At 38.2% G+C, this 12,252-nt stretch overlaps 1 protein-coding gene across 23 annotated transcripts in view; it reads right to left on the bottom strand.

Annotated features, from left to right (window-relative positions):
• Positions 1–12,252, bottom strand: part of syne1b (spectrin repeat containing, nuclear envelope 1b) — a 157,034-nt gene that overhangs the window by 31,784 nt on the left and 112,998 nt on the right. For all 23 annotated transcript variants that reach the window (XM_028437996.1, XM_028437995.1, XM_028438007.1 and 20 more), the window contains 12 exons: positions 11,490–11,699; positions 9,752–9,853; positions 9,557–9,676; positions 7,927–8,127; positions 7,637–7,810; positions 7,415–7,546; positions 5,915–6,111; positions 3,142–3,274; positions 2,645–2,827; positions 2,362–2,511; positions 812–988; positions 576–731 (listed from right to left, as the gene is read on the bottom strand). In XM_028437996.1, the coding sequence (XP_028293797.1) occupies positions 576–731; positions 812–988; positions 2,362–2,511; positions 2,645–2,827; positions 3,142–3,274; positions 5,915–6,111; positions 7,415–7,546; positions 7,637–7,810; positions 7,927–8,127; positions 9,557–9,676; positions 9,752–9,853; positions 11,490–11,699 (1,935 nt within the window). The remainder of the gene's footprint in view (positions 1–575; positions 732–811; positions 989–2,361; positions 2,512–2,644; positions 2,828–3,141; positions 3,275–5,914; positions 6,112–7,414; positions 7,547–7,636; positions 7,811–7,926; positions 8,128–9,556; positions 9,677–9,751; positions 9,854–11,489; positions 11,700–12,252) is intronic.

Raw genomic sequence — 12,252 nt, 5'->3', positions numbered from 1 at the left:
AATATACATTATTGTGAAAATGAAAACATTTTCATAATAATATAATACATTAATATGAACTACTTGATGATTTTCTTGGTTTACAATGATGTGTATAATCCTTGTACAATGATAAATATAATATATTTGTATCATGAAATAGATACCTATCTTTTAAATAGCTGTATCATTTGTTTGTCTATGTATGTTTTTTATGTCTTTTTGTCACATGATCTCTCTCGCACATCACATAAGCACCTGTTTTTACTTGTTTTAATCATGTCCTGATGAAGACTGTTGAGTTGAAACGCGTCAACATGACATCCCTGTATTAAATAAAGGATCTTTACACTTCATGAGTGCAGCAGGTTTTCAGTTTCGGCTGCCGCTGCTACTTTTGTATTGGTTTTTGACATATCTGGAAAAGCAGGCAATTGATTCTCTTCTTAAAACAACTTTTTGTCCACATTCAGAAGAGCACATGAGGAGCACCTCACATTGGCGTGTTGAACACGGGCCCCTACGCAGCGCTCCCTCACACCTGCTCTACATCTAATAATATTATAATATTGTAAAAATAAGTCAATCAATGTAACCTGGCAGTCTTTGAGAGCATTCTGCACAGATGTCAAATCCTCAATTCTATGCTTCCTCTTCAGTCGTTCTTCTTGCGTTGCCATCCAGGACTTGAGGGCTTGAATAGTGCTTTCATACTCCAACCACATCCCCAACAGGCTTTCCAGAAACTGGATCTACAGACACACAAACCCTCAACTTTCTGTGTAGCATTGTTTTAAATGCTTTTACTGCTATAGAGTGTATATAGCCTCACTCTCTCATTGATGCGGCCCTGGAGAATCTGCCAGCGTCGGTTCATGGCTCCCAGGCGCTCTGCAAAGTCTGTCTTGTCACTGCGTTTACTCTCCACATCCTGACCATTGATATGTAGCACAGACTGGTTGACAAAGTCCACAGTCAACTGCTTACAGCTCAAGTCCACCCTGAAACCCTGAGGAGACAGAACATTAAAATATGATGAAACGTGATAAAAGATATGTTTATTTATTAATTTGACTAGTGATAAAAGCATGCATTAGTGTCTCCGTATTGGCCTGAGAGAGAATGGGGTGGACTCTGGCTATGTTCTTCAAGTGATAAAAACCTAATTTTGTTGTATTTTTAATGTGAGAGATAAAAGTGAGCTGAGAGTCTAAAATAACACCCAGGTTTTTTACTTGTTCCGAGGGAATCAAAGACGTTGTTAGAAGTTTAGATAAAAGTTTCTCTCTCTGGGCCTCAGGACCGAGAACTAAAACTTCAGTTTTGTCCTGATTGAGCTGAGGAAAGTTTTCTGCCATCCAGGATTTCATATCTAAAATACAGTTAAGAAGAGCATCCATTGGACTGGTGTCATCAGGAGACACAGAGATATACAGCTGTGTATCATCAGCATAAGTGTGGAAGTTCCTCCTGATGACATCCCCAAGAGGGAGCAATACAGATTAAATAAAACAGGACCAAAAATTGATCTCTGAAACACACAACATGTTATTATATGGACCTTAGAGGAGAAAATATCCAAACTTAACATAAAAGTCTTGTCTGTGAGGTAGGATAAAAACAATTTATAAACAACACCATAGGGACCCATCAGGTGCTTTAGTCTGTTTAAAAGAATGGTGTGGTCTACTGTCTTTTTGTGTCCAGGTTATACCTATTGTTATTTAAAATCTTGAGGAGGGCAGTTTCTGTGCTGTGGTTCACCCTAAACCAAGACTGGTACTTTTCAAAAATATTAAAATTAGCTAAAATATTCAATTGAATAAAAAGAAGGTTTTCTAAAATGTTGCTTAAAAATGGTAAGTTGGGTATTGTTCTGTAATTGTTTAAAGCATTAGCTGAAAAATCCACTTATCGTGTCAAATAAGATCAACTTTTAAATTAAACTAATAATTTTAGCACTAACCAACCAAGCTAAGGGCCAGGTGCAATTTCTATAAAATATTAGCATGTTTGCACTATAGCACTTTATCGTCTGCCTATGCACTTTAGCTGCAATGGTCACTTTATTTCTGGTCTGTCCTAAACTAAATGCCGTTATATTTGAATCTTTGTACTTTATTGTACTGCCCATGCTGTCTGATTTTGGTGTTTGTTTGTTTCCCTAATGTAGGTTTGTTGTTTTTGTTTTTTTAAATAGAATTTCTGTTGTACACAACATCAACCTGCCAGGGACTACAGATGGAAACTAGCCTGTGGCTACAATCTAGCACATATACATATTTGTCTATGAAAGTGTATTGTCCCTTGTCACAGGTGAATAAATAAAAGGTAAAAATAGGTAAAACAACATCACAGATATGTAAATAAAATAAGTCAGACCTTGTATTTTTGTAAATAGTCCTGAATCACACTTGATCCCACAGCGCTCTTTAGGTTTTCCTCATCCTCGTCAATCACATTCTCCATCAATGCAATCCAATTAAACAGCTCAGAAATGGCATGTCGAGAGGCCAACTTTTCCATTTGGATCTAAAGGAAAACAAAAACAGCATAAAAAAATATTCTCAATTAATTTCTTTACAGAAATGAAAAAGCTCAACGGGTTAATCCTATTTGCCACCAAGCTGCTAAGGCTGTTCAGTCTAACTGCACGTTGCCATACCTGATGCAGCTTTTCCTGAACCACAGGGATGCGTGTGAGTAGCTCAGTCCACTGAGTGTCGATACGAGCCAGGGCGGAGCGCAGCGCCACCGTGTTCACTTTCTTCAGTCTTAGCAGCTGGTTGCCTTCTGTTACAACTGAGGTCTTCAAGCTCGACTTCCCCTCAACTTCTTTAGAAAACTCCTGCAACACAGCATCAATTTGTTTTGAACCAAAACGGTTTACTACTAACATAAATATATATGTATACACTTTAGTTTATATGACTTCATGTGGTATTGCCTGCCGTTACACTTTATCGCAAATATTATTCACTATTAGCAACTAGACTCTGTGCAGTAGAAAACTGCTAAAATGGAGAATCAAACTGATGACATATAGATTTCCTGCACATAATGGAGCGTCCAATTCTATTATTTAATATCTACTGCTAATGGACAGGCGCCACATGAATTGTAAAGGTTAGAAATGCTTAGTAATGCATCTATCTGCCTTACCAGAAAAGCAGAGAGATGATCTCGGACAGTTTCCAGCTCCTGAGGTACCATCACTGCTTGTGTATTCCAGAACTCCAGACGCTCCAGAGCTGACTGCAGCCATTCACTGACCTCTGCACACTCTCTTTGATACCTAAAAGACAACACAAACAACTTCAATATCAACATTTTACATCAAAAAACACTGATGAGTGATACAGTGTAGGGGTTAGATTGCTCGTTTTCTCAGCAAAAAGATAATAAACATGGGTGCATGTAACTTTTTTGGTCAGGGGAGCGCGTTACGTTGTTGTTTGGTGCTCACTTTTTTAAATACAGGGTTTTTGTACCTCCCTCACAGGAAGAACAGACTATACGGACACTTGGATAATGGGACATTATAACTGAAGATGAATTTAATCAGCACCATAGAATGAAACTTTTTTTAAAAAGTTGAATAGAATGACATAAAAGTCTGTTGTGTTCAAACATTTCCTTTCAAACACTGTATTTGTTATTATAAAAGATGGTATATTTCATTGTAGATTAAATAACTCTTCAAATAGTTTCTATAAGTGTATTATATTTATCATTATAGAAAGATGTTGTATATCATTGTAAATTAATTTGCTCATCACAAGGGGACATAAGGAAAAAAGGAAAAACAACACATCCAAAGAACGCCTATAATCACTGATTCTCTTCTTCAAACGATTATAATATTATTATTGTAATATATAATCATCTCATACAAGCTACATTTTCTTTGACCTATAGGATCTGTTTTATTATTTAAATATACTGAACTCCCACACAGAGAAAAGAACTGTGTATTAGAGTGTTGCAACTTAATGTTTTTGTAGGAATTGGGGGGAAATGATGAAGGAAAAAGAGAAAGACCTGGAGAAAGTAGAGGAGCAGGGCTGTGCACTCGTCCAAAACAAGACGGACGAGGCCTGTGCTATTGTCATGGAAACGCTCCAGGGGGTCAATCACATCTGGGCTAACTTGGACAACTTGGTAAAAAAATGCTATCTTGCTCTATTTCAGATAGAAAGTGTCTCCCATTGCTATTGGTACGGTTACAAGTACAAGCACGTAGCGTCTTAGGTTATAACACAATATCGCAACAATCTTTAGGTTTAGGGTTAGGGTAAGGTTTAGTCTTAGTCACATGACCTAAACTGGCCAATGATTGACCTATCACGTGACATAAACTGGCCAAATAGGGGCGCTGCATATGGATAGCCACTGCCTTTCAGAAACAATAGACGATGCAGATGTACACCATTGTGCACCAAAGCGATCCTTGATGGAGATTCTTTAACATTTTGAAAGACATTGTCTCACCATCTGCACTACAGTCCTAGGGCCTTTAATACATTTGAATTTCACCTCCCTAATAATTTTTGTAGCTTACATAACTTATTTCTAAATTATCTATCTAACAACATACTATTAAAAAAACATAAAGCATATAAAATATGTATTATTTACAAGGGTTTATTTGTCTACTCAACATAGAACAGAGTTCTACACTGGGTTATGAAATGAAAAAGGTCCAGTTGTTCTTGTGTGTCTGTGCAGGTGTTTTTTGTGTGTGTTTTTTCTACCTTTCTATCATATGTTATTGAAGGTCAGCACTACATGTACAGCATTTTTTTCACGACTGCAGTGCACGTTTTATTCTTGCAATGAAACAAATCTATTTATTTTATTGCTTAATTGTGACAATCACTAGCCCTCGCTTAGGAAGGGCCACCCAAGAGGCACCAGGAACATTGGCCGAGCCCCCTTTAGAGCCCTAAACTAGCCTTTACTCTGTCCACCAGCACAGTGAGTTTTCTGTTTTCTTTTCACTCATTTCCCTCACCTTCACTGCATAGTTCCAATAACTTGTTACCTCACCCTCCTACTTGTGCACTCATTGTGCTGCTGTGTCTGTCTGTAGCCCCACCCCTCTCCAGACAGAGAGTGAGATCCATTTATTAACTAATCACGTGTGGTTTAAAAACATAAAAACTTTAAACTGAACTAGCAAATATGCTGTTTTTCTGTGCCTGTGTGTTTGGGGAGAGACGTCTTCAGTAGGTGGAAGGTGACCAAAACCAAAATACTTCAATCCTTTGTTGTTTAATCCAATGTTAACTCATATTAACCATTTAGCCGAATTCTATTTGAATCTATTATATATCTTCACTTTTAAATGTGTGTCCGTGTGAATGTCCGTATTAAGGCTCTTATGGTAGGCAATTTTCTCCAGATACACTTTTTAAGTTTTTGGTTGAAATTGTCTTTATGTCCTGACAGAAATTAAGATCTTATGTACTCTGAAAAAGGAACAAAGAAAATCCATCATCTGCAGCAGCTGTAAATCTGTAATAACTTCAACCAATGGAAAAAAATGTTGGATTATGTCGTCACCCAACAAGTCATCGCCGCAACTCGCAGATGCACAGAACAACCGGAATCAACTTAAAGCAAAATGAAGTGTTGCTGTTTACAAGAAAGAGGAATTATGTCATTCAAATTTAAAAATGGAATAAACCAGCCACCTAATTTGGAATTTAGTTTAATTTGTATTTAAATTAGCATTAGGAATTAAGTGTTTACAAGGTCACGTTAGAGAGGAATTAACTTTTATTCTGCTTTAAAGAGTAATTAAAGTTCCCATGTAAACGTGGCCATTATGTCCCAGAGACAGGGATTCATGTTAGCAATAATGATGTGGTTGAACTAAACTTTGACTTGAGTGTGGAATATAGAGGGTATGGAGTGTATGTGTGTTTCTGACCTGTTCCAGTGTTTCAGGATGGCCTCCAGGCGATGCAGCTCCTTGTTGACTTTAGCCGTGTTGCTGAGCCAGTGTTCCCCGAGCAAAGCCAGCTGATTCTCCAATGCAGGACAATTTAGTGACTTTAAAAGTTGCTTTCCCTCCTCCAACAAATGATGTAGTTTGTGTTGATGTTCTGTCAGCCTCCCCTTTAGACCCTGCACACAGAGGTGAAAGATAAGGAACTTCTATTGAGACAATGACACTCCACTAAGTGTGGAGTGAAAGAATAATGCCTTAATTCTGTAAAGTGACTTTGAGTGTCTATGATAAAGCGCTATATAAAACTGATGCATTATTATTATTATTATTAAGAACACTCTGATGTTTAGAGAAGTGATTTTCAAACATTTTTAGCTAAAAGATCCAAAACAGAAACGTGTTGGCTCCTGATCCACTATAGGTCAGGACACTTCTTTTTTGTACATGTAAAAATTCAACCTCATTTTCATAATCATGGTTGTTTATTTTGTTGGATTTCTAAACATTTTACAGCAAGGAACTGTGATAGTCTGATAACATTTTTGAATTTTTACAATTGAATTGACTAGTTAAATATGAAATTAAATCATTTTTAATGTATCAAAAATGAATTTAAATAGATAAATATTGGAAAAGTATGCCTATCAATAAAACCAAATGTACACCTAAATATACTTTTGATATAACAAGCTATGGACTACAGGTTATTGAGGTTATAACATAAACCTATAGATTAGAAATAGCTTCTAACTAGTTAAACCTATCCCTAATGCTAAGCTCAGCATTTTATGCATGAAAACCCACCTCTCAAAGCATTTAGTAAAATATTAAAAAAAAAGTGATTCACATTAGAACCTTTTCCTGCTTATTGAGAAATGTGTCATGCCTTAACACAGAGGTTTAGTTTAGGGGCCAAATACGGACCAGTTTCACCTTAAGTGGGCCACAAAGTTTAGATGGAAAATGAGCAAATTCAACATTAATGTGCCCTGGTTTGCACTTCTTCTACGTATCAAATATATATAAATGAAGAGTATGCGAGTATATCAGTTCCTGCAGGATCTTCATTTAAATTTCACTGATTTTGGGAATTTGGAGACATTTTCAGGAATAATTTGTGGAAAATTTTCCCGACTTTAAAAAAATTGAGAGTTTGAAGGGGCTGAGATATCTACAACTGAATTAGTTGGTAATTTACCAAGTATTTCATGTTTTTTCTATCATTTTCCTTTTCTTGAGCAGACCGGATTTGATGCTCTAAAGAGCTGAATTTGGCCCTCGAGCCTTGAGTTTGACACACGTGTCTTTACGGATCAATCAGTAGCCTAATGGAGCTTTATGCGTCTTAGCTGTAGTCCCTCATACTTAAATGTTTTTGGGGTTTTGGGTTCTCCTCAACTATGACCAAAGGAACCTAAACTAATTCAGAGCATTCATTTATGTACTGGTAACATTTTGAGGTCAAGTTGTTTTTTTTACCTGATACAAGGAGATTCTGTCCATCAGCTTTTCTTCAGTTTCCTCCATGAGGCCTGCAGAGGGAATATTTTCTTTCACTTCCTCGAGCAGTCGATTCAGATTTTGGTAATCCTGAATCAAATGGCACCAGGTCTGTGAAAAAAACATTTTAAATTCATATAATCTGTTAATCTCCCTGTCATGATTATTTTTAAAATGACGTGTGAGGATTGCCACATTCACCTCCCGGATGGACTCCAGCTGCACTCCTTTGTTGTGGGCCTCTTTGAGGACGCTCCGAGCCTCGTCCTGCGTCTCTTTCAATGTCTGACTCTCTTTGGGGAGCAGAAGGTTGCTGATTTTCTTGTAGTAGGTTTCAGTGAGGATCATGTGAGACTCCAGACCCTGGAAGAACTCCTGGAACAGGAACAATCAATAAGCCTATCTGCCATGAATATAGTTACATTTTGTTTCTGTTGGCAGCGTTATGGATGAAAATCTCTCATAAAACTCCTTCAATCATGGGATCTTACTTTGTGTTTGTCTGAGTGATTCTGGACTTCCTCAATGGAGCTGGCTACAATTCTTTGATCAAGAGCAATCTTGTCTTTAGCTGTGTCCACCAGGTCAGTCAGGTCCTGCAGGGCCCGCTCGTACTGCTCCTTCAGGACCATGTTCTGGTTGAACACGCTACGACGGGAACCCACCATCATCACTAGCTCTTCATACGAATCCTAAAGCACAAAAGTCCATTTAAAAAGCATTATTCATCATGTCCTGTAGCAGGTTTCCTTATAAAGGGGATTGTATTTAAAGTATTAAAACTATTAGTTAGATTTCAGAATGGGCAACTTCCGGATAATGCAATTTTTCATCACTCCCTCATTAAAAGGTAGTATTCAAAGAAAAGAGTACTGATATAGAAATACTGTTACTTGATTTAAATCATACTCAAGTACAAGTCATACATAAAATATTCAAGTATAAATAAAAGCATAGCCATGCATGCTGATGAATGACTTGAGATATTTGCAAAATGTTTTCAGGTTTTAGTGTCAATATTAAGTTTTTCAAAGCATAACAACATAACAGGTTTCATGTGTTCTGTTTTTTTATTTTACAGAAAGGCTGTACTTGAATTAACTTAACAGCAGCATAACTAACTTAGCATCTGCAGTGCTTCACGTCATGGAATTAAATTCAGAGGTTCCAGCTCTGATAGTGGGGTCTCCTAACCCTCTTCCTCTGGTCAGGGGTCTGCAACCTTTACTCTACAAGGAACCATTTAACCTCATCTCACCTGGATTAAAGTCCTCCTGGAGCCAAAAAAATACCTTCTCAATGAAGACAATACAGTGTATTAAATTATATACAGTTAAAATTATATAGAATAATGTTTGATTTAATTAGATGTGATTTATATTGATTATGTAAATGGGAACTTAAAAACAGTTTAAAATAAACTGACATCAAGAAATAAAACAGTATCTTACATCTTCAAATTCTTACACCTCAGTTTTCATAAACACAATGTTATATAAAGATGTTTTTTAGTTAATGTATTTGAAAGGCTACAAAAAGTAACTTGAAATTGATAACACATGATCATGTGATCAACACATGCTAATTGCTAATTTCTTGCCACACATAATACATGCATATTTAACCTGCACATTGGTGATTAAATGAATCTGTTCCCACACAATTAAAATCTTTATTTTCTTCCAGAATAGTGTTTTTGTTGGTTTTGTTATTTACCAGGGATTTAAAACTTAAGGTTAGCCACAGATACAGGAAAGTTGATGGTCTGTAGATGTTGCAGGAGGTGAAGTAGGAAGGTGCTGAGTCATTGCACAATGTGATTTATTTTAGGTAAAAAAATTGTTATGTCTTGATTTTATTTGTCATTAATCATTAAAAGCCTCTGTAAAAAAATACTATTTATTTCAATAGTTGTTTTTTTTTTAAGCTATAGGGAGCCTTTGCAAATGAGTCAAAGGGCCACATTAGGCCCCAGAGCCGCAGGTTGCAGACCCCTGCTCTGGGAGAACCACAGCTGAACATCTGTGCCTTCAAACCACACACCCCCTCACATCCCTCACTCAGGGGTGTGAGCCAGGTTGACTCTGTGTAGCGTTCACACTATCCCAGTGACTTTGTTACCTGGAGTTTAAGCAGTTTGTTTGCTGTGATCTGATCTGCTTGTAGTGCTGCTCCTCTGGTTTTAAGTTCTGCGATCCTCAGCTCAAAGTCCTTCAGGCTTTCCTCCGCACTGGTGATGACCTTTAAATAAAACAGGTGACATGAGAGATTGGCTTTCTTTGTGTAGGTTAGAGTGATGTGTGTTTCTTTCTTTACCTCCAGCTGTTCAGAGGCTGGTGTGTGAGATTCTCCAGCAAGCGCCTGTAGTATCTGACATTTGGTCTCAATGAAAGCACTCTGGAGAAGCTGCAATTCAGTCTGGTTGGGAAGAAGTGAAAAAGACAAATACAGTGTGTCATGTTAATGTGTATGTATGACGGCCTTTTTCTACCACTCTGTGTCCTATGACAGACTGACTCAACAAACATAAAAACAAGTTTAGTTAAAGGTACACCGCAGACTTTGTGACCTAAAGAGTTGACCCATATGAGTTATTCTAAATGATTCTTCAGGCCAATATACAGCGCTTGACAGTATCAATGCTCCGAGCAAGGCTTCCCTCTTGAAATACCGACTAGGTAAGTTTGGAGAGACGGACCGTCTCTGGCCAGGTCATGTGACCTGGAGAATGCCTGGAGAACGTTTCACGTTACGGCAGTCACGTGACAGATTAACTCATTGGGCTAAGGCTTTTGCTACTATTTTTCCGCCTGTTCATCTCCTGGTCATGGCCGAGGCAGGCAAAAAGTTTAAAACTGCTTCTGAGGAGGCTAAAAAGACGCCTCCGAGACTCGGCCCCCTCCGCCGACCCGCCTTCCGCCCGGCGCCGGACACCGCCTTGCGCAAGGCGATTTGCCTGTTCCCCGTCCGCCCGGACGCCCCCCGGTGAAGGAGGCCAACGATGGCGGCAAGGCCAGGGAGTGAGGGGGAGCGCCACTGATGCGGCAAGGAGGGTCGAGCGCTGAGTCTCCGGCGGAGGGGAAAGGAGGGCGGCGGCGGCTGCTCCTCCAGCCGCAGCACTAGCCCAGCCCCGCTTCACACCCCAGCCCAACCGACCCTTAGAGCCAATCTTTATCCTGAAGTTACAGGTCAACTACTGTCTGCATACACAATCAAAGACAAGAGAGGCTGGCCCGACTGACTGACTGTTCAGTCAGTTTGCAATAGTGCTGTGGCGCTTGTGGCCACTAGGGGCACTTGACATGAAAGTTACAGGTCTAGGGCCCCTAGTGACCAAAAGTTACACAGTGTGCCTTTAAAGGTGCAGTCTGCAACTCTTATAAAATGATTTCTGTCATATTTGCTAAAGCTGTCACTATGTAAAAACAGCTTTACATGAAACTAGTGTGAGGGAGGGACTTTGGAATGTTTAGAGGCAGGGCAAGAAAGCAGCGGGGAGGGAGGGGGAGAGAGAGATCTGAGAGTTGCGGACTGCACCTTTAACATACGATACGATAATGATACTGCAGCTTCGCGTATTGGCCGATCTGATATCCGTCCAATACGATATCAGTACGAATCACACATACTTTTATTACTTATTTTGTAGTGTGGAATATTAGAAAAGGCTTGATCAAGAGATATAACTCAAACTGAGAACAATAGTCAGCAACAGTATGTATGAGAATGCTATTTCCCATTTATTTTTTACCAGTTGGTTACAATTAATCTTAAACATAAGAATATTCTTCAAAAAATAAAATAAAAATAAATAAAACCTTAAATTCAAAAATTGCAAAATAATCTCTAGTTTGACTGACAGATTTGCATATTTTACAATTAAATAGAATAAGTAAAAAAATAAATTACAACACAATGAAGAACCACATAAAAAATCCATTAAAAACAAATAATGTATTTAGATACTTGTTTTTTTCTGATATCTGATATCAATACCGGATCGGGATAAGCTTACAGTTTATGAACATTGAGAAAAGAAAAAAATGTAAAGTACCTGATACGTTGTGAGTTGGTGTGCTCGGGTCCTCATGTGGTCACAGCGTTTTCCCAAAGCAGAACCCAGCGCTCCCAACCTCTCTTTCAGACAGTTGAGGTTTTCCTCCAGCAGGGCTCGGTCTTCACATCCAACTCGTGCAGATCCAGTGAGCGTAACCTGGCTCAGCTTCACCTCCTCTGTCACATGCCTCACATCCTTCTCCATTAACTGCAGAGAAAGTCACAAACTCATCTTCAACTTCTTCTAAAGCAATGCTTCTCAAAGTGTGTGGTGCAGTCCCCTGGTATGAAATGGAGGTACGACAGGTGGGGCGCGACAAACAGGAGGACATTTTAAATTTCATGCCAATCTTCTTAAAAATGTTTCTTAATAACAATAAATATCATTAAATACACTACCATTAAACACTAAATATAATGCTTACACACAAAAAAGTAACAACGAGAAGCCGAAAATTGTAGCAGACATTAAAAGAGCATTAAATTATTAGACTGTATTAGATATACGACCTGGAACAAAATGTAATGTGGAACTAAAGATTTACATTGGCATGTCCTTCACATGGAGTGGAACAATAAACCCACTTTCAAATAATGACTCAACAAATTAATTTCACTTTTTGTTTTCTGAAGCTTTTTGGCACAGATTGCAAACAATGTTTCTTTAGTCCCTGTATTTTTGACTACTGCGCTTTTACATTTGTTTGTTTTTTTAACGCAGGTGATTAGTTTATATTAGTTTTTGAGTTATTATGAACATT

Source organism: Gouania willdenowi, chromosome 22 (genome assembly GCF_900634775.1).
Source record: "Gouania willdenowi chromosome 22, fGouWil2.1, whole genome shotgun sequence".
NCBI lineage: Eukaryota > Metazoa > Chordata > Actinopteri > Blenniiformes > Gobiesocidae > Gouania > Gouania willdenowi.
The sequence above is the reverse complement of the archived record's forward strand: the minus strand, read 5'-3'. Positions and strand labels throughout refer to the sequence as shown.